Source organism: Artibeus jamaicensis, unplaced genomic scaffold (genome assembly GCF_021234435.1).
Source record: "Artibeus jamaicensis isolate MK-2021 breed Jamaican fruit bat unplaced genomic scaffold, CSHL_Jam_final contig_332, whole genome shotgun sequence".
In the NCBI taxonomy this organism is placed as follows: domain Eukaryota; kingdom Metazoa; phylum Chordata; class Mammalia; order Chiroptera; family Phyllostomidae; genus Artibeus; species Artibeus jamaicensis.
Window position 1 is genome coordinate 5,163,524 of NW_026521788.1, and position 23,126 is coordinate 5,186,649.

The window sequence follows — 23,126 nt, forward strand, 5'->3', positions numbered from 1 at the left end:
CATACCTTCTCGTGCCTTCACTACCCTTTTTGTATGTACTTCATTTTTCTCCTTGCCCATTTTCTCTGAGTGCTCATTTTGGACATGGCCCAGTGTAGTTCTTAGACCCAGTCTTCATGTTCTCCCCACTCCTCCTGTGTATACACCCACTGAATCCTCCTCTTGGCGATTTGACACATCTAAAGGAGGGTTCTGGTCGGCTTCACCAGCCTATGGGGTCAGATCATCTTAATCAGCTGGCGCCATAGTGGGGACTCTCAAGTGTGCAAACATGTGACTCAGGCCCACTCATTTCAGGTCATATTGGGGGCAATTTGGAAAATGGGTTTATTGTGTGCCCTGGTCCCCAAGAGGAAGGAGGGATGAATTGATAATGGTTCCTTGCAAATGTATCCCCACCATGGAAAAGAAAACTAAAAGTAATTTCTACTCCGAAGGTACACATTCCTGTGTTTTTTTTAAAGGGCAACATATAAACTCTTGGGTTTACATTATGTCTAAGTCTTTGGGGAAACACGTCCAACAGTGGTTTGTGCCTATTTCATACTGGTTTTATTTTATTTGGCAGCAAAATAAAGATCGTGTTTCAAATAAAAACCCGGTTCTGCCCCTTACACGTTTCATTAAGTATTATATGCTGTTTTTGTGCTCGGGTTCCACAGTCACACCCAGGCGTGATTTGCAGTCTCCTTTTGTGGCAATATTCTTCCCTATTTCTATGTTTATGATTTCTTATAACCACAAAGTAACATTTGATGTAGGGTTGGAGGATTTGAGGAAGATAAACGTATCTTATCAATTCATTGTTTATATTAATGAATTGATAAAATTACTTTTTTATGCTGTTAAGAAAAACAAACTATAGGGAAATCTAAAACTGAAATATGTCTCTGGTGAGGACAGTGAGAGCAAGGAGTGGGTGAGGTTGTGGAGCTGGGAGGCTGAGCCAGGCTGAGCCCCTCACAAGCCGTAGGTCCTTACACAAAGTCACATCACCTTTCTGGGACTTACCCTCCCTCATTAGTCATATGAGGGTGATACTGCCTTCGACTTGAGCTCACCAATTTTTCTGAGGACACGGGATTAAAATAACGTGCTCTAACAAAAGTACTTTTGTGATTTGTGAATATGCTTCAAAAAATGGAAGATCAGTTAAAAACACAAGGATTTCCCAAGCCCAGAAAACTGAGTGGTGCTTCCTCCCTCGCCATGTGACTCCCATCAGCAGCTTCTTGTGGCTTTAGAGGCAGATGGATCCAGACTCTTTGTACTAACTCTGCCCGGGGCAGTTCCCCTCCTCTCGTGGACAGATCCCAGATATGTGTCTCCCTGATGGTTCTTGGATCAGTCCCTCCAAAGCAGATGCTCACCTCTGATGGTCCCTTAAGAACTAACTCAGCCCATGTACATTAGCAACCTGTTGTTCATCAGTCATTGTGCTGGGCTGCAACTTTATGATAATAAAAAGAATAAAAATATACTGTGTGATTGTAACCATGTGATCTTATACAAGCTTACACCAATGATCTCATTTGATGTGCACGACAAACCCCTGAAGTATGTAATAATATTATTTCGCTGTTTAATAAATGAAGAACTGAGGCAGGAGAGGTTAAGTAACTTGTCAGATGTTAAACAGACTGGTAGCTATGGAACCAGGCTGTGAATCCAAAAGGTCACTAGAACCTCCTCCCTGCCCCAAAGGGGCTTATAATCCACTAGGAGGTTGTATTTCACATTCTGCTAACCACAACGTAGAATGACACAGCCAAGCTTAGTACTGTGGGCTAAGGAAACTCAAATCTCAGCTTATTTGATCTTCTTTCCATTGGGAGGACTTCAGAAAGAAGGTAGCAGCTGATTGAGTCTTCGGCATAGAGCCGAGCTGACCAGACCTCCCTTGTCAGCACCTAAGTGGACTTACCCATCCAGGATTTCAGATGTGATTCAGGCCAGAGTTTTCAGTGGCCACGTTAACCTGGGTGTCAGTGACTTGAAGAGGGAGGGGTGGGGAAAACCTCAGTTGAGGGGTCAAATGCTTAGCGCTTCATAACACTACAAACCACCCACCATCCAGCCTTCCATCTAGCATTCACTTGCTCCAGGCAACTCCTCAAACCCGAGACCCAGGAGATCACCTAGATCAGCAATAGCAAAAGATTTCATTTCCTGTGCCAACTCCAGTCCACTGGGGTTGCTGCTGAACACTGGGTTTAGAACAGTCCTTTTTTTTTTTTTAATCTTTGCCTGAGAACACCTTTTCACTGCTTCTAGAGAGAGAGGAAGGGAGAGAGAGAAACATCCAAGCAAGAGAGAAGTGATGATGGGTTGCTTCCCATTCACGCCCAGACGGAGGATCAAACTCGCAACCCAGGTACATGCCCTGACCGGAAATCGATGCTCCAACCAACTGAGCCACATGGGCCACAGTGGGTTTAGAAGGATCTTGAGGTTGTCAGGGATGAAAGGGAAAAGTGCCTCAATTGATTAGTGATGTATGACATGGTATATGTGCAACACATATACCAGACTGAATCTAACCCACCATGTTTGCTTTACACAGGAGGAACTAGGACTCTTAAAGGCTGAATGCCTCAAAATCACTTAGCAGGTTAGAGGCAGAATCACCTGGGTTCTAGTGCACTTCCCATACCACCTCAGCTCCTGTCGAGCAGTAATTGGTACTCACAGGTCAGCAGCAAAACCCAGCAAGCAAATGGTATGATGCTTAGTACAGTATCTGAGTTCAGTGTATTTCATTTAAATTCTTTGAAAACTGACGATCCATGTCATGTAACTATATTCATCAGAATATCTGATTATTCAGATCATCCCCGGACTTAGCTGGATAATAGCCAATAACCATCCCCCAGGAAAGCAGCAATTTATTCCAGACAAAAGGAAAGAAGACAGGCCAAGGTCTCCCTTCCTTTTCTAAAGACCCAGTGATAAACATTTATGTAGTTTTACTGTTTGCCATTCTGACCTGAGATGTCAGTAAAACCTGACAAAATAAAATGCATTTGAAGGAATGATGGCTCTCTAAAGAACAAGTTCAGCTAAGTTAAACCTTGGTGACCAGATTTCATCATCTTTAAACATTCCTAAAGTATGAGCTAATCAAGGAGTGAGCCCCGAGAAACCAATAGGAATGCACAGGTAGAGGGGAAGAAAGGAGGGTATTCCTAGCAGGGGAACTGCATTTACAAAGGTTTGGTGCTAAAAAGGAATGCAGCCCCTAGGTGGGGAGAAAGGTGAGCCTGGTTGGAGCATGGAGTCTTGGGAGCAATTGAGAAGCAAATGTACATGGTGAAAAGAGCCAGGATTTGCAGTCAGATGGGCTTCCAACTCAGTCCTGACTCGCCACTTAACCAGCTGCAGGGTCCCAGCACCAGGTGCAACTTCTCTGGGTCTCCGTTTCTTCATCATGTACCCTACAATATGGTATAAAAATTGACTGAGATAATTATGTCAAATGCTTGTACACAGTGCCTGGAATTTAATTGGTGCTTGACAAATGGTCAAGTAATTCATTAAAGGGCAGGCTTATTGTTTTTTGAAGGGAAAGCAATACTGGGCCAGGAATAAGAAACTTTGAGTTCTGGTTCCATCTCTGCTACCAACCAACACCAGGACCTTGCAGTCTCTGTCTTGGACACAATTAACACTAAATAAATATTGGCAGAATGAATGAATAAGAAAATTCAAGGATTTTACATACTTCTTGGGCACCAGTTTTCTCATCTGTCTAAGGAAGACTGATTTTTCAAATCCCTTTTAACAATTTTCTTTTGATCTCTGTAGTTCTCAGAGATGCTCACTCCACCATGGGCTGGGCTGGGCCCTGTCCTGGCCATGAGACTGATGTCCCAGGAAAGTTCATACAATACAGCATTTGACCTCAGCAGTCCCTGGGCTAAATCACACCTGAAGATTTAACCCTAACCCCCCAGAGATCCCATAAATGTTCCACTCCTTGAAGCTGACTGCAAACAAAAAAAAACAGATTTTAAAACAAGGGATAGCCAAAGGTGAAAATGAGGCCCCGAATTGCATCCCAGCCTCTGCTCATTCATATGAACCGTTGTCACCAGCACTGTTCACTTGCTGGGCTTTCAGCCTCCTCATCTGTGAATCAGGGACTATGAAGTGGAGGCTTTGGCTGCTTGGCCACCGTGAAAGTCAGGAGGCCCCACCCACCGCTGACCCTGATCTGCCGCATTCAAGTGGGGTGCCAGCTTGTTCAGTGGGAAGGCAATGGCAAGCTGGGTTTGCTGAGCCATCAGGGCACCAGCTGGGCTCAGGGACTGCCCACTTTCCCTGGCTTCCTGTGCACTGGTGGAGATCCCCTTGAGGTGTGGGCTCAGACCCAGAAGGGGGCAAAGGCACTCAGAGGCAGGGAGACAACAAACTTCACAAGATGAGAGTTCAAAAGGAAATAGCACAAGCTGGAAGTAATTGATGTGTCTTTAGTGCTTTAAATATGCCTGCTTTTGTTTATTTTTTTTAAACTCAACAAGTCACAAGCACTGAATGGTAAATCAGATTGCTGTTTCCCCCAATTTTCATACTCCATTTTAAGAGGAGCTTTTACATGGCTTTAAAGATAAAACTTCAGAAGGCCTCCGCTCTGTGCCCAGGAGGCAGAGAAAGCAACCATCCGACAGGGAGAAGGAAGCAGCAAAGTCTGTCTCATCAGCCCGCCCTGAAAATGAGGTTGGAAACAGGAAGTACAGTGAGGTAGGAACCAGGCAGATAAATTTGCTGTGAGCTGATAAAAGGTGGAGCCATGAGACCAGAGAAGTCGGGGGACCAGTTTGTTACTAACGTAGTATCAGCAGGAAGTCATTACAGGTTTCCAAGCAGAGGAATGGACAGTAAGAATATTCTGCTGATGAAAGAGGTTTCTAGTATCTCTTCTTGCTACAGATGAAAGCAAGTGGTAGAGAGAGCACATCAACCAACTAGTAGATCAGTCAGGTTTGGAAATGGAAAGGATGGGGTTATGTTGCAATTTTTCTAACCTATGTTTTACTCAAATAACAGGAATGTTTGTAGTGCTACAATATCACTTACTTTTATATTCATTTACTTGATATATAATTATGAAATATTTACTACATGATCATCCCCCTGGGAGATACAAAAGAGAAAGAAATTGATAGTCTCATCAACAGACATGTGTAAATATGTGCCAAAAAGAAAAAGGGACAAAGGACACAATTGCCCAAGGATCAGGGCAGATACTATATGATATAATCAATCTGATGAAAGAGAATTCTCTAAGAGCTGGAATAGTTCGGGAGGGACAGGTAGATGAGGATCAGGAGCTGGTGCAGATGGAACATTCCAGGCAAGGGGAAGAGACTGGCGGAGACTTAGAGGGAGGCACAAGCAGGGTGTCTGAAGGACACTGGTCTAAGTTAGAGGTGAATATTCAAAAGTCCTCCTGCAAACAAAGGGGAGTCCTTGCTGACTTTTGGGATAAGCGTTCACCATTTTAAATGGTAATTTAAGATGACTCTGGCAGCCATGTTCATTCAGAGAGGGTCAGAGATGGGACAGTCTAGGAGGAAGAGCTCAGGTGAGGCTACACCAGCAATCCAGAGGCAGAGAGGGGACTGAGAACCTGGGCGGGACATAGCCTATCTTAACAGTTGGTTCTCGCGGACCTTTTCCAACATCCCAGGGCCCAGGCAGCTGTCCAAGCTATCCAAAGAGAGAATTGGACACCCGTGCTCTGCATCCCCGCTCGTGGCAGGAAATGAATACTTCTGGTGGCTAAGAGAAGCCTGGAGAATAGAACAAAACCCCAGGAAAGTGTGCTTCCCATCTGCAGCCCACATCCCCGGCAAGCCGCCCACCATTTGGAAAAGATCATCGGAGGCCTGGCCTTCTATTATTCATTTCTCTTGGACACGTCTGAGGTTCCATGACTCCTCTCTAATCCCATCTGCCATAGGTAGTTTACATTTTGACGGGCACGGGCTTCAGGGTGGAGAAGGTGCTGCCCATAGTCTGTGCTGAGGGCTGGCCACGCGTGGAGGGGGAGCCCTTTCGGGAGGGGTCAGCTACCCAGGAGTCCAGCTCTCTGGCACCAATTATATGGCAGGGAATCAGAAAATAGGGTATCTTTATTTTTTCTCCTCTTTTTATTTTATCATTTGAATGCAATAAGAGTTTTCTTCTAACATCAATCTGAATTAAATTTCTGAGTTCAGAAAAGTCACAAAAATTTTACTTGATCTCTGAGTGTTCTTCTCCCAGAGCTGCTCCACAGCTTGGGTTTCTCTTCCCACCTGATAGCTACCATATTTTGCTGTGTATAATATGCACCTTTTTGGGCCCAAATTGGTGAGGGAAAAACAAGGATGTGCATTATACTTGGGTATAATGATTACACACCACAGGTGTGAAAACGCGTGTAATAATCACATGTATAATGCACCCAAAAATGTCGGTGCACATCATACATAGCCAAAGACAGTAATTCTATTATCCAGGAACGTGTACCAGGATTCCCTGCTTTGAACCAAAGGTTTCTTGGCTTTTTATATCCAATAACACTCACAGAATGAGGATCACTTTTCATCATTAGGGACACAGGATGTTTATTTGGGTTTTGTTATCTTTCATTTTTATTAAAAATATTGGAACATAAACCGCAGATCTTAATATTTTTACCCAACTGGTGAAAAAGTGACTTTTGCAATACACACGAATCCATACCTTTTCAGAAGACTTCTAATTAGCTCAGTGCCATGTACGTCACTCATGTTCCTGACTGTCCTGCGTTGTTTGATGCCATTTGCCACTTCATCCTTACTCTCTAGTCACTGGTAACAGTGGGTGTTATCTCTTAATGTCACATCTTGAGAGTGCAGCCCAGCGGGGTATAGCACAATGGTGACCTTACTAACGCTCCAAAAGGCTTGTTTAATAACCACCCCAAACGGATGTTGAAAAGTCCATCTGTTTTTCTTCAGGCTCCACCCGGTTCTCTCTCCCACCTCCCCCTAACTGGGACCCACTGTTGTCTCGATTGCTGCAGCCTCTCGGCCTACCGGGCCACTAGAAAGTCCAGAGCCCGTACACCTGTCACCACTGCTGGGCAGCAGCCACCTGCCACACCTTTCTGCTTCTCCACATCAGAGGGCACCCAAGCACCCGGGAGTCTAGAGTGGGATCGATTCTCAGGGGGGAAATTGAGTTCTGAAAAAGCACGATGGGCACCTGAGGGTTTGGGGTTTGGCTGGTTGGTTTTTTGATCCTCTTCTTCCTGACTTTTAGAAAGCCATTTTTCTACATATTTCTAGCATGAATCATTCTGGAGAGGTTCATCCTTTTCCTATACCCTAGATCAGCAATTTTCAACCTTTTTCATCACCAAAAAAGGTGTACTTTTTACTGATCTGACAAAGAAAAAATAGGTATAATGTTGATTCCTTCACACTGGGTGGCTACTGTTGTATTGGATGTTGCCGGTCTTTTATTTGACAGTCTACAGGGAAAGAGGTCAGTGACCCTGACTAAACAATCAGGGGTTGCATGTTTTAAAAGTTCTTGCAGCACCAGGCTGAAAATTGCCGAGCTAGAGGACAGCACACACCCCGCCCTGGCCAGTCCTCTCCCCTGGTTTCAGTCATTGATTCAGGAGGCGGGTGTGTAACCCAAGCCGAAGTGACAGTCTCAGGATCTGTGCTGAAACTCTTGGGGAAAAGATATTGTTTTTCTGCTGGATTTGAAAGCTGATAGACTAAGTAAGCGTGAAGCCTCTGGTGGCCACCCTGTCACCATAAGGGGGAACCTTTGGGAGTAGTAAGCCAAGAGGGGAATGCAGAGATAAAAGGTGAAGAGACCCAGATGTCTTGTGACATTATTTGAGTCCCTGGACCTAGTCGTGCCCGGAGCTAACTATGCCTGAGTTTTTTAACAAGGTTGGCTGAAAACATTTCCTTTCTTGCTTAAAGCAGTTTGAGCAAGGCTACGCACCATGAAAAAAGAGGCTTTTCCACCTGATGCCTTGGTACTGAGAGCCTGCTGTTGATGGAGAATTTTCCTGCTATTATTGGTATGCTAAGGTCCAGGAATAGATTGATAATTCTCGTTTGTGACACGAGATAGAAACATGTAACTTTATGTACATTTCCAACTCATCTTAATCTGTATTCTTAATCCCTTCTTTCCTAAACATGACAAAGTACTGATCAAGTAGCAAAATTTACGAATGGCTTGCCTCTGTGAGGTCTGACGTAATGAAAGGTCTAAATGTAAGGAGCAGCAATGTACGATCTGTCTGATGCACGAAACTCATGTCCCCAGTAGGGTATCCAGGACTCATTGTACACAATCTAAGTGAAGCCCCCCCTCCAGGACTGGCCAATGAGAGCCAAGGAAAAGGACTTCCCAAGGCAACTTTATTTCTGGTCCACAGAACTAAAGACTATGTGTATCCATCCATTAACAAGACCTAAACAAAAATCATGAGTTTTGATATTAGGAAGGCTTGTATTTAAATCCCAAGGTTTGTGTAGTTTACTAGTTGTGTGAAATCTCAGAGGCACTTTCTTAACCTTGGTTTTCTTTCCCCAAAATGCAAATAGTACCACCTATTTCATAAGGCTGTTGGGGATATTTGATGAAATTGTAAATTTAAGTACTTTATCTAATCATAGGAAGTACTCAGTAGTTAGGAGCCATCATTAGTATAATTATTAGTAATAGTAATTATAAAGATAATAACAGATTCTCTAGAAGTTTGCTCACTTCTATTTAAATTTTATATGTGTGGAATAACTGAAACTATAGGCCTATAAAACATCATTGAGAATAATTACCAGTAGATAAGTCTCGCTGTCCTCTCCCCTGGCATGTAGGGATTAGGAGAGCAAAGAGCTGAAAGGGTGTTTTGACCAGTTTTGTAGAGGTCAATACAAAGTATGTACCTTGACTAAGTCAAATTTCTCAAACACTTTGAGGATTTTGTATGCTAATCTCTGCTTATTTTCAATTCAGGCAAAATGTCCCGTTAAATGCATGCTAACGGATCTCTTTTAATAGTTGAATTATACAAACTTCATTAAAAGATAAAAGCTAATACCTTCCCTTTATCTGTTTGGCCTCTATAAATGGCATCTGAAATGACATACGAACTTTTAAAAGGATTTTGAAAATGTACTCTACAATCCCCCATTTTTAAACTATGGTATAAAACAGAAAGAAAGCTGAAGATAAACACTGAAAAATAAAACATTACCAGAATAAACAAACAGAAAAACAAAGCAATGCCAAAGAATGTAAAAACAACATATACACGTATATGAGTATGGTATATTCGGAACCTGTTCAGAGAGTTTCAAGTGGTTTTACAGGTTGGACCACCTTTCAACACAAACCTAGCCTCTGATAGGCAAAGAGATTCACATTCCCTCAGGAGTAGGAACCACAGTGGGTATTTCTTCTGTTTTGCTGTGTTTAGTTAGGGCTCTTTGCCCCGGCTCCCAGTCCGCCCTCCCCAGGTCAGGGTTGTCCTGGACCAATCAGCGCATCTCTGGCCTGAGCGATTGTTTCAGGGACGGGCATATGAAAACATTTTGGCTAGAGAATTCTGATTGGGTTCAGAAGTTTGTTAAACAGAACACCTTGGGGAGAGAAATCAACAAGACGTTTTCCAACAAGACCCCCAAATGAGAGGATGTGCTCCTACGACTGCCGACCATTACTACTATTGTTCACCAAACACGAGAATGAAGCCCACGCGGACAGAAAGCAGAGGGAGAAATGGAGAAATGGAGAGCAGCTGAGTCCTGAGGATACCCTTCGAGCCTGTAGTCCCACTGTGCCTAACGCGGCTCCCCAAGCTTTCCAGTTTATGGAAGCCCATGCCAGTTCAGGCTGGAATTTCGTTACTTGCAAGTTAAAGTGACTTCATGAGCTCCAAAACAAAAACCAACAAACAGAATCAAGAAATATTTAAGTTTAAATTAGGTATAAGCAAATCAGTTCTATGATCACAGCTGAGAGATTACTGTCCAGGAGAACAGCCTGTTGAACCTACCAATTTCTACAAATTGATTCCCAGACTCATGATGCACCTTTAAATAACAGTAACTTAAAAAAAATAATAAAACATCTGATTCCTGCTATGTGGCCATATCTGTTCAACTGGGGGATTTCAAGAAAGAAATTAGGAAATATGTCAGAATCAAAGGTGGTGGTTTCGGCTGGAAAATGGATCAGGACTTCGGCGGCCTCTTTGGGAAATTAGCTGAGGAGTCAGCAGCTTTACAACTGCCCTGAGCAGGAGAAGCAGTGGGGTAATTTGCTGACTCTTGGCCAGGGTGCTTATATTATTTAGGGCTCCTGCGATTTCAAATTAAGAGGCTTTCCCAAACTTGGGAAGGTGCCTTTAGGGCCAGAAGTAAAGAAGTGTGACTCCTCTCACACACAAGCAGAGAAAACTCGGACAAATGAGGAATTGTAGTTTCATGAAATAGGGACTGTACAAAGCAGATGCAGTAGGAATTTGGGACCAACTTAAGACAGTACATTGTTTGTTCAGTTCCTGGTAGAAATCCTGCCCCCCAAATTATTTTTAATCTTATATGGCAACTTTTTTGCCAAAAAGAGCTTTGATGCAATGCTAGCACAAAAATCACTTAAAGCCAGCGTAGTTCAGAAGACCGGGAAGGCAGGCGCTTCCCTTCCAAACCACAGCTCAGCCAGTGCCCATTCCCAGTGGGGTGGGGTGCAGTGATTGCGGGCTCCAAGCTGAGGAGGCGACAGGGGCAAAAACTGGCCTTTTTCTTTATATTAAGCAGTTTGTATCAGGACTCTGACATTCCTCTGATTAATGTTTTTGGAGTATCTGGCACTGTGTAATTCTGCTTTGACTGGGTAAACATCAGGAACTGTTTAAAAAACAGGACAGAATTAACTGAGCCCTGTACACATTTAAATACCAAGGTTTGAGTCCCTTGGCCCAGACGTTTGCCCACTAGAGAAGGCTTGTGCTCTACCTAGGAAGCCAAGGGAATCATTCCACACCTTAGTGCCTCCCCATGCCATACGATGGCTCATCTGGGTACCATGTACCAAGCTACGTTTATGGCAGAAAAACATTTCCCGTACATTCAAGCCTCATTTTATATGGCGAACAGACGAGGGGGTGTGGCTATGACGAAAAACACAGTATCCAAAATTCAGTAAAAAGCAGAGAATCAGTCTAAGAATAGTGGCTAGGATGTAGCAGGCACTTATGAGTATGTTGAGTGAACCAATAAAAGCAAAAGCAAATAAATGAATGAATGATTGTTTCTCAGTTTAAAATGAGACCTGAAAGGAACCAGCTGGAAATTTTTTAGAAGTGGAGCAAGATCACAGTTGGTCAACAGGACAAATATTTACGGTTCGTTCACCTTGCACAAGGTGAAGCAGGAAATACAGAGTGAGAGGGGGAGATGCAAAAGTGTTATCAACGTGATTGCTGCTCATGTTGCTTGGCATTCACCTGAGAAAATATATACCCTGTGAAAACAAGAACTGGAGTTACAGATTAATTCTGTTTCTGAAATAAGGGATACAGAAGAAAAACTCTTAGCATTTGTATAGGTTCTGGGGGTTGAAGGTCAGAAAAAGCTTTGAGTCGAAATAACATCAGTGTAAGTAGAACTTAACTCTGGATAGAAGGAGCAATGCTTACCTGTCAAGAGAACATACAATGTGCATGCAATCATGTGACATATTTGGGACCATCTTGGCATCTAAATATCTCAAATCTGTCCGCATCTCCTGTCCTCTCTGCCATGCTCCAGGTTCCTGCCGTTACAGCAGCCTCCAGCTGGGTTTCCAGTCACTTTATCTGGTCCTCTCCTGACCCATGTCTGTAAGGCAGCAAGAACAAAGAATGATCTTTTTGAAAGATCAATCCTATCAGTTTCCTGCCCTGCTTAAAACCTACGATGGCTGCCCACCAACCTTAGAACAACATTGTAGCTCACTAGGCTTTCAAGTGCACCAGGATCTGGCCTCTGTTTTCTGGCCCCAGCCCTGGCCTTCCCACTCTGCCGTCCCACTACACTGAACTTCTGTCCATTCCCAAGGGCCTGTGCTGTCTCCCCTGGGCTCCATACCTGGTCTTCTTTCCACCAAGAGAAGTTTCCCCTGTCTTCCAGCTGGCTAAGTCCTATTCACAGGTCAGATCTCACCCCAGACAGCACTTCCTCTGGGAGAGTCCCTTGGCCTCAGGGCCCAGGTTATGTGTCCCTCCCATGTCCTCTCAGAGCACCCTGTGCTTCCCGCTGACAGACGTGGTCACACTGCGTGGTCATCATGTTCGGTGCTCCACTGACTATAAAGTCCATGAGAAGAGGGACCAGGCTCGCCTGTGTCACCATTCTGTTCTCAACACAGAGCAGTGTCTGAAACTGGTTAGATATTTGTAACTGAATGCAGGTCCGGCTGCCCGCCACTTCAAAAGCCAATACTCAAGAGACAGGTGCTGGTGAAAGGAAGTGGTTTATTCAGATGCTGGCCATCTGGAAGATAGGAGACTCTTGTCTCAAAGCCCATCTCCTTGAGAAGATAGGAGACTCCTGTCTCAAAGCCCAGGGCCACATCTTAGTGGGGGCAGAGTTTTTATAAGGGGAGGGGAGTGAAGACTTCCCTACGTGCAGACCTGCAGAGTCCATTCCGATAAGGACAGTGCTGGTCCCGGGCACCTCATCCTGGTTTAGTGCCCCTGGCTCCACGTCATCCTGGCTCCACAGCTGAAGGTCAGCAAATGTCCCCGAGCTAAGATGCATGAAGGTCAGAGTCTGTATCTTTTGAAGTTAGTTCCTATCCAGGATTCTTATCCAGACATACTGTTCATCTACAAGCTACATGTTAGTCAGAGTCAGAATTTCCAGCAACAATGTCAAGAGAATGGTGGGTTGGGTTATAATTTTGCCCTGTTACATATTCAATAAAGATTTGCTGAATGGTAGATAAGTGAACAAATGAATGAATGTTGTACAAACAAGCTGGGCAGGGACTGAGGACTGCAATGAGAGTTACACGATAGATCACGAATTCTGAATTTTACCTTGAAAACACCTAATCATTAAACACAAATTTGAGTACAAAGTGTGACAAAGCAAGAGGTGATTAGATAGCTATTCCAAAGAAAAAGAAATATAACCAATTTTATAGGAACAAAAGGTCGGAGAATGAAAAAAGAGAAGTCAAAGATTTCACTTCACAAAAATAAAGGGTTTGAAAGAGGAGACATGAGATCAAGTGTACAGTTTAGAAATATTTCTTAGAAAAATTACTAATATTTGGGGAGTTTTAAGATTGAGTTCAATCCATAGTTGGTCCTCAGAACTAAACACAGGCCGCCTCCCTTCATTTGGTGTCATAAACGCTGGTCCGTGCCTCACTCACACATAAAAGGGGGGAAGGGATGCAGAGTTCCGAGGACAACTTGTAAATAACACTTCCCACACAGAGTAAACCACATTTCTCTGGCTGGGGACAGAGAATGATAAAGATTTAGAGTTGGGTAGAGAAAATGAATACTCCCAAGCTTGACTCCGCTTGAATTAGAGAGCCAGCAAACACGCAAGCTGGCCCTTGCTTACCCAACCCACAGGGCTGAGCTGGTCCTTCGTAACAAGATTTAAAAAAGAAGAAGAAGAAGAAAGAAAATGTTTAAATGTTACGATTGTTCTATTAATATGTGCATGGTAAGCACCATGTAGGCAGAGGAGGGACAAAAAGCCCAGCTAGTCTGCAGATCTTAGAAAGGTCAGACAGCCCGACCAACCACCATGAGTTGTCTTGGAATATATTGTCCTGGGTGACTCCTGAGCCCCACTCTGCATTCAATCAAATGTTGTTTGGGTTATGATATGAAACTAGGAATAACGTGACCCACACTCTTAAGATTATCAAAAGAGTGGAAAATTGCACAACTGAATATCTTTCTTAGTCTTCAAAACCTGAGAGGTCATAATTTTGTAGGATCACTGTGCTAGTTTGAGTATTGATTATTTACTAAGTGTTGACAGCTCAGTTCTGTGCAAGATAGAAAAGAAGTTTCAGTCCTTCCTCAGGGAGCAATAAGTTAGGCAGGCAAAACAAATCCTAGGTAATACAGATAATACGTGGCTGCAAAATAATAACAGGGAATTTTTTAAACATAAATACCAGAACTAGCTATTCAAGAGAACTGCTCTGCAAATCTATTACCTTGCAGCATGGTACAACTAGTTCGGAGATGTGTATATTGCTCATACCTTTTTGGAAGGTGCCTCCAGACTCTGGGGTGCAGTATGGTACAGTGCAAGAAGCAGACACTTTGAATTCTGACCATTAGCAGCTGTACAACCATAGGCGAGTTTCCTAACTTATCAACTCCTTAGATTCCCTTGTAAAATGGAGATAAGATACTACGCTCCATATTTTTAACATCAATGAGATAATGCTTAAAAGTATCAGTCTTCAGAGTGCTTGCCACTAAAGTCAGTCACTTTTCCTGTCATTCAGATTCAGGTTTAGATCAATAGGATAAAATCAGTCTTGTCAGGTAATCATAAGATTTTTGACCAGGAACAGAATTACTCAGCTTGACCACTCCAGACGTCCCACTTAGTCCTGTATCAGTTTCCTAGGGCTGCCGTAAATAAGTACTACACATTGGATGGCTTAAACAATGGAAATGTATTCTCTCACAGTTCTGAAGGCAAGAAGTTCAAAATCAAGGTGTTGGCAGGGCCATACTCTCTGTCTAGGCTCTAGGGGAGGGTCTCTTCATGCCTTTTCCTAGTTCTGGTGGCCCCTAGCAATCCTTGAAGTTTCTTGGCTCATAGGCTTAGCCCTCCAATACCTGCCTTCTTCATCACATCCCATTCCTCTGCGTGTTTGTCTCTGTGGCTCTTCTCTTCTCTGTAAAAGGATGCCAGTTAGATAGGATTTAGGGTTCCCCCCCCATAATCCAGTGTTACTTTATCTGAATATAATTATATCTGAAAAGATTCTCCTTGGAAGGTTCATTATTCAACACATAGAGATCACCAAACTCAATCTCTAAAAATAAAAAAAAAAATTTAAAGCCCACAAGCTCTGACTAGTGTGGCTCAGTTGGCTGGGCATTGTCCCACAAAGCAAAGGGTCACCAGTTTGATTCCCAGTGGCATCTCATGCCTGGGTTGTGGGTTCTGTCCCCAGTCGGAGCAGGTATGAGAGACAACTGATCAGTTTCTCTCTCACATCGATATTTCTCTCCCTCTCTTTCTCCCTCCATTTCCCTCTTTCTAAAAATAAATAAATGAAATCTTTAAAAATAAAAATAAATGAAAACTTAACAATGCAGGTTTTGTATTTTTAAGAACATTCAAAATTACCCAATGCAGGTTTTACAAAAACTAGCAAAAAAGAGGACTTCCAGATATGCTTCAGACAGTGGCAGCTGGCAGCTTTGTGGGAAAATATGGCTTGGCCACCACTGTCATTAAAGATTCTGTGTATGTACTCTCATGATTTCAAGACTTTAACTAAACCACCATTTTCCCCTCCATGAACATGGCATGGAGAATTTACTCGTTCATGCCTAGGCTTACCAACTGATACTCAACTCAAAGGAGCTAGAAGAGCTATTCTCAATAATAATAATAATAATATTTTTCTCTAAATTTGATCTGGTCAGAACGTAACTCAAACTGAGTTATTCCTTTTTCATCTCCAGTCTCCAAGTTTTATGTAATTACACAGTTTGCATTTGTATAAATACCATACATTTCAGTAGCTATGCAGCAGTTAGACATCCTTTGATGCAAACAGAAAGTTAAAGATGTTCTGTGGTTTCAGGTGAACCCCTCCCTTGAAGAAGGCAGATTTCAGATGGAGAGAGATGCTAGAAGAAGACGTGCTTGAGGAAGTGGTAGAGAACCCTTCTGGAGAGACAGCAAGAACACCAGGCTGGAGGAAGTTCTCGGCCACTTGGTGTACCGTGAGCCTGTGGTCCAGACACAGCTCTGAGCTTCAAAGGACTGGGCTGTATTGGGCTGAGAAGACCTGATTACCCCATTCTAAGATTTTCATGTCTGATGAGGAAGATAAGCCATACACAGAAAGCACGGATCTCAAAACAAGGGAAGTCCTCTTTTGATTCTGGGTGTCTGGAAGGGTTATAATTATCACCAACACTAGGACAGGGATTCCTGAACTCCCCATTCCAAAATCTAGGGGAGCAAAGGAGACATGTATGAGGTACCTAGTGAAGCAAACAGATATTCTAGAAGCAGCGAGAGGGGACCATGGGACAAAGTCAGGCCAAGGAAGTCCCAGCATGAAGACAGACTCTTCATCCGAAGACTTAACTGAGTGTCCTGTGGGGAAACATTCTGTTCAACTTTTGAGCCCTGTGATTTTAGCTATGGAAGATTACAGAAGCCTTATCAACTCTCCTCTTTTAATAAAGCATTCCTTTAATTCCTGCCAACCAGCACTGTTCGAGTTGAAGAGTTGAACTCAGTCTCCCGGGCAGGCAAGGGAACAACTGTCTCAGGTTGTGTGTAAAAATCAAAAGAGGCAATTCACCCTCAGAAAGTCCCCTAATTCCCTTCTGCCATAGTGATCTTTGACAGCAGGCTTACACTTGAAAAAATTCTCCAAAGGCAATTTAATCTGGAAAGCAAGGAAAACAATTGAAAACTGGAATGCCCACAAGAGGTGTGGCAACCCTAGGAATCAAGAAGTCCAATACCTGCAGAGGCTAAGCAGGTAACCTCAACGAATGAAGTGGAGCCAGTGGAAGATAGCCGTGAACGCAAGGCGGACATCCTGTCCAATGAAAGTGGTGACCCCCAGCTCCAGCCTGTTGGCGTTGTGCAGGATTAAGGCCCACCATTGTTAACAGAAACCCAACACCCAAAATATTTAGATGTGACCTGCCCATTTTTAACAGCTTTCTTGCAATATAATGGATATACAATAAGTTGCATGTGTTTAAAATGCACGGCTTAATATACAGGGTCCAGTAGAAGTAACCAACCACACCTGCTTGACCGTGGTTGGTAGGGTATGTGAATGTCCTACCTACAAATTGCTACAAGATAGACAGCAATTTGAATGTCTCACCTAAAATGCCATATGGTGTGTTTGAGTGTGATATTATTATGTTACAGAATTACATGCTTATGGTTTTGTAATAAAAAGATTTTGTAATAAAAAAGAGCTGTTATTTTTGCCAGACCCGGTATAGATACATATATGTATATATATATATCCCTATGAACCAGAACCTTAACAAAGATAACGAACATATCCCCCCTCGAAAAAAGTTTCTTTTTTAAATTATTTTATTGTCGTTCAAGTACAGTTGTCTTCATTGACCCCTCACCACTCCCCCACCACCCCAGCCATCCCCGCCTTTCTCCCCTGATTCCAGCCCCCCTTGGTTTTGTCCATGTGTCCTTTATAGTTGTTCCTGAAAACCCTTCCCCAAGAGTTTCTTTGTTCCATTTATAACCCTTCTTTCTCACCCTCATCCCCAGGCAACCACAGATGTGCTTTCTGCTACTCTAAATTCATTTGCATTTTGTAGAATTTCACATAAATGGACTCACATAGTATGCACTTTGGGGGTCTTTCCTTCTGCATTCAGCATAGCTTCTTTCATTTGTGGAGCAGATATCATGTTTAATATAAATATTGTAGTATAACTGTTTTAAAATTAATTCCCATTGTGTGTATTAATAGTTGATCCTTTTTTATTGCTGAGTAGTATTTCATTTTATGTACGCCCAACCATTTGGTCATCCATTAATCTGTTAAGGGACGTTTGGGTTGTTTCTGGTTTGGAAGCTACTAGAATAAAATCGCTATAATATTTGTGTGTAAGTCACCGGGCATGGGTTTTTGTTTCTCTTGGTTATATACCTGGGAGCAGAATGGCTGGGTCATATTATAATTAAATAATTAAGCTTTTAGGGAACTGCCAAAATGATTCCAGAATGGCTGCACCACTTCACATTCCCACCAGCCGTGTATGAGACCTGCATTTCCTCTACACGCTTGCTAACACTTGGTATAGTCAGTCATTTGAATCTCAGCCATTTGAATAACTATATGGTGATAACTCATTGTGGTTTAAATTTGCATTTCCCTAATGACCAATTTAGTTGAGTATCTTTTTAATTGTTTATTTGCTGCTCATATATCTTCTTGGGTGAAGCGTCTGTTTAAATCTGTGGCCCATTTTGCCCTGGCCAGCGTGGCTCAGGTTGGAGTGTCGTCCTGTAACTGAAAGGTTGCCAGTTCGACTCCCAGTCAGGGCACATACCTAGGTTGCAGTCTGTTCCTCACGTATGGGAGGCAACCAATCGATGCTTCTCTCTCACATTGATGTTTCTTACTCTCCCTCTTTCTGTCACTCTAAAACAGCAGTGAAAAATTCCTCAGATATGGAGTAAAAGAAATCTGCCCATTGTAATTGTTATTTATTTTCTTATTATTGAATCTTAAGAGTTTTATGTAATTGTTATACAGTCCTTTATCAGATATGTGATTTTTCAAATATTTTCTCTCAGTATAAGACTTCATCTTTCAATCACCTAATAATGCCATTTAAAATCATAAGTTTTTATTTTGCCAAAGTCTATGTTATCTTCTTTTCTTCTTTCATAGATTGTGATTTTAGTATTCTATCTAAGAAATTTTTGCCTAACCCAAGCTTGTAAACATACTTTCTTTTCTTCCCATTTTAAAATGCTAGAAATAAATTTCAGTGCTATGGAAGTTCTGTGTAAGCCAAACAAAACACATTTGGGGCTCGATCTTGCCTGTGAGTCACCTTTTCATAAACTTTTACTTATAGCATGATCCCTCATATCCTTAATTTTATATCGTGCAGGGCTAACCAGTCCCGTTCTTAGCTTTCTCACAGCGCATCAGTTTATGCAAGGAACTGTTGTAATTCTTGTTGAGGGTCATCTTTCCCGTGATGCCCACAGAAGATCAATGCCTTCTGTTAAAAAAAAGTATCAGGATATCAATACTTTTAGTGAGTATTGAGAAAAAGAATAAATGATAGTTTCGTTCTCCTGAGTCTGAACTTGCTCCGAGTCCAGGTCAGATAAAAATGACATTCACTAGCGTGATATACTAGCTAAATATTGCTGAACTTTAACTAAAGAGAAAATTGTTGAGGTAACGGGCAAAGGGGAAGGGGCGGAGAAAAACCAGACTTCTCCGTTTAAACTTTGCGTTCAGGTAATTAGAGTCAGTATCAGTTGGGGCCCTTTTATTCTGTAGCGCATCTCACAACTCAAAAAAGATGAGTTCCAAAGCACTTGGCTAATTAAATTGCGCTTCCTTTAACACAGACGCTCCAGGACGGTGTTTTTAATATACTGGAGGAGACAAAAGTCTGGCCCTGGGCAGATGTTAAAAACATTTTTGTGTAGTCAACAGAGAAAGAGTGTTCTTAGCCCCCCTGGCTTTCTTCTGGAAATCCACACATGATGCAGAAAATTAGTTGTCTCATGTCCAAACGCTCTTCACAAGAGCCGTTTTTAAAAAGGTAATCAGACCCCACTGAAATGAAGGGTGAAGTTCAGAATGTGTGATGTGTCCTGAGAGCACCAAGGCTTAAGAATGCCACTGGGTGGACGGGCAGCACCCACGCGAGGGACAGCTGAGTTTAGCCAAGTCTTTTATTGGGAAAAAGCTTTGTTGAACCCTCTGAAACCACTACAGCATTAAACTTTAGGAACTCAAAAGGAGCAAGGACAACTATGGAGCCCCAGTGGCCTGTAAACACCTAAAACTTTTCCTCTGTTACGCCGAGATGCTGGTTTGGATCAATGAGCATAAACTTAATGCTGGAGGCTCTTTTACTCTGTTGGTTGTTTCGGCAATGGTTCAAACCCAGTATGAACTCCCATAAAAAGCATTTTCAGAGAAGTGAAAGCTTTCCATCGCCCTTAAAGGAGGCATGGCTTTGGATCCCCTTTTACCTCCTCTTCTTGGGTATTTCTGATATTCTCAAAATAGCATTTCATGTTATTGTGGTGATTTTTACAAAAATGTAAAGGAAACGCAGAAGACCAACAAGGGGTTAAATGCCGGAAAGTTCCAGTGAGTCACCAGTTGAGGCTGGAGTACCCCTAGGAACTTCACATCCTTAATTTTGCACCAGCAATCAAGTACCTTGGCCTCTCTGTATTTCGTTCAGCATTTAGTAGTAGCCCGTGATCAGTTCATCTTAGCCTAGAATAAAGCCACTGATTCTTGCTATGAATTTAAGTTAGGGCAGCTTTGAAATCTAAATAAAATGAACTGAGGAGTAATTTTTCTAGCAAACTTAATTATAGCAGAACTGTACAGGATGTGTTATCTTAAGGTCTCCTCCACATCCTTCACAGAGAGAATCATCAAAAAGTACAAATTTGGGGCATTTTCTTTCCTGAAGCGTGTGGAGGAATAATAGTTTGACTAGGAAAAAAATCTCAACTTCATTTTACTTAGTACAAAACACATTGCCCACCATAGAGAAAGGCAGTCATTCCATTTTAGTTTATATTAGTCCCAGGTGACTTTGCCTAGTAAGAAAAGCACAGCCATGGGTTCTACAGACAGGATTTTGAATAGCGGGCCTGCTGCTTGCTGTCTATATGGCCTTGTACGAGTGCTCTGACCTCTTTCATGATCATCACATACAAACAAGGCTACTGACAACTAGACCAGAGGGTGGCTGTGAAGGTTCTGCATTTCAAGAGACTGAGCGAGGTCCCCAGGAGTTGTGGCTGTGCTGCCTCTGTTCTCACAGCACCGTGGGCTCTCAGTAGCACTTGCCACCTTGTTTCTTAATTGCTTATGTCATCATTGACTTCCCCCAAGACCCGACTAGGGCAAGGGCCATGTCTTGCTTACCCACTTTTGCATTATTCACCTGACAGAGGCTGAGTACAGAGGAAGCTTTCAATAAATATTTCTGGAAAAAAAGAGAGAGGGAAGGTGGAGAAGAATAGCCTGACTAGAACAGTGATTAAATGATTAAAAGCATAGATTTGGAGTCAAACTGAATTTCAAATGCAAACCCTCTGACTTATTAGCTGGGTGACATTGGGCAAGTTATTGAACTTTTATCTATAGAAAAGTAATAATATTTACCTCAAAGAAGCGTGATAAGGATTATGAGATTCACTTTGTAAAGGGTTTAGCGTTTTCCTCAGAACCTGGGGAGCGCTCACTATTCTCACTATTACTATACAGTTTAATAGAACTTATCTTAAATCTGATTGAGTCATCATTGCCTCCGTCCTTGCTGGATGAAATGGGTGTGGAAATCAGGCAGACGTAACCTTTTGCTGTTACTAGAAATGAAGAGTCAGCACTATCTGGGAACTGTGTGCAGGAGAGGATAGGTTGCCCTTGTCATCAGCAAGACTGACCCTGTGAGGAGTGTGGCCTCTTAACCAAGTCAGAAAAGTATTTGAACAATACCCATCTTTATGTTCAAAGCACAGGGCTACACGTTCTTAGGCATTCAGAGATAAACCTAGATCATAGGGTTGGTTTATATTCTGTCCTACACGAGTTGGCAACTCATAAATCACTGTAAGAAAAGGCAGGTGGTGACCAAGTGCTCCAGCCAAAGTGCACACCATGGTCTGGACCCGAGGGAGTGGGAGGGTGATGTGCTGATTGGGAAAATGGGTTGTGGGTTCAAATCATTACCTTACTGTTTTCTAGCTGAGAGAAACTTCATTTCCTAGTGTACCAAGTGAGAGCACCTAGAATATTGGCTTTATAGAATGGTGGTAAGCATTAATGAGATAATACTTGTAGGTAGACCTAATGCCTGAAACACACTTAATAAATGTTAGCCATTATTGTTGTAGCTGTCATTATTACTGGCTAGTATCATTTTAACTAGAGAATAGTAATATTATTATAAATATTAATATATAGTTTAACACTACCAGCATGTTATCATATATTCTATATTTCTATAGTTAGTATCTTAATATTAATCAGTATAAAACTAATAGCATAATAATAGTATTTGTAACATGGTAAGTGCTTCGTGGAAAATTTGGCATTTGAGCTAAATCTTGAAGAACAGGTAGCATTTAGGCAATGTTTGGCTATTCAGTATCTGAGGAATGAAAACAGATGTGTTTAGCTGAAGGTTTTACAAGTTTTAATCAATTCTAAGCTTTATACAGCGGTTGGCAAAAGTAGGTTTACCGTTGTGAGTACGAGAAACAGAGTGTATTTGTGTATTATTATTTACTTATTATTATACTATTTGTTTGTCCTATTATTGTTATTTTGCATCTTTACTTATGATTTATCTCTCAGGTAATGAGGGCTAGTCACTGCACCCCCTTTTGCCCACCGCTGTACTCCCCAGCTGTGCAACCATTTGCAGAAGCCTTGGTGCTGAAGGGTTAATGAGGAGGACGTCTGGAACCAAACACCGTCAGGGGTGAAAGAGAGGAAAGAACGCACGCTCAGCAGAAACTCCCCAGGTCGTTGCTTTCCCATATTTCTCTTTCTTTACCCGCCCTGACATCTCACAGAAGAGCAAGACTGGTGCTGATCAGAGCACTCCATGCACCGTAAATATTCGCTTCACAATTACTAGACTATTAGTATTTGTGTTGAAAATAAATTCCCCTTTGGGGCTCCTGCTGAACTCCATTGGCACCTGGTGGATCCTTTAATATTTCAGGTCCTCCATCTTCAAAGATCCACATCAGAGTCTTCCCAGAGGCAGAGGACTGGATGCTCCTGCACCTGGGAACTTCCCTCGTGGCCAGAAAACCGAAGAGGGAAGAAGGGGGAAAGGTTTCGTGCATAAAAGAAATGTTAAAGGGAGAAGATAAGGCAAAGTGGAGGGAGTGAGTCTTGAGGTCTAAAAACCACACGTAAAGATTTAAATTAGCCTGCCTCCACTCCTTCACCCATTCCCATTAGTGTATGAAAGAGTGTGATATGTGTGTATTTGCGTGTGTCTCTATGTGTTTGTACACACACGTGCTCATGCAGGCATTAGGAAAGGTGCAATAAGTCAGAGTTGAAATTTGCATTGACTTCCCAGAAAATGTTTCATGAAACTTGTCAAATGAATCTAA

General features: G+C 42.4%; 1 protein-coding gene across 1 annotated transcript in view; it reads left to right on the forward strand.

Moving 5' to 3' along the window:
- The window catches only part of RNLS (renalase, FAD dependent amine oxidase), a 332,787-nt gene extending 310,315 nt beyond the window's left edge, over positions 1-22,472 (forward strand). Inside the window, exon 7 of the mRNA XM_053663986.1 lies at positions 22,351-22,472. Within this exon, the coding sequence (XP_053519961.1) occupies positions 22,351-22,443 (93 nt within the window). The 3' untranslated portion in view covers positions 22,444-22,472. The remainder of the gene's footprint in view (positions 1-22,350) is intronic.
- The last annotated feature ends 654 nt before the right edge of the window (positions 22,473-23,126 follow it).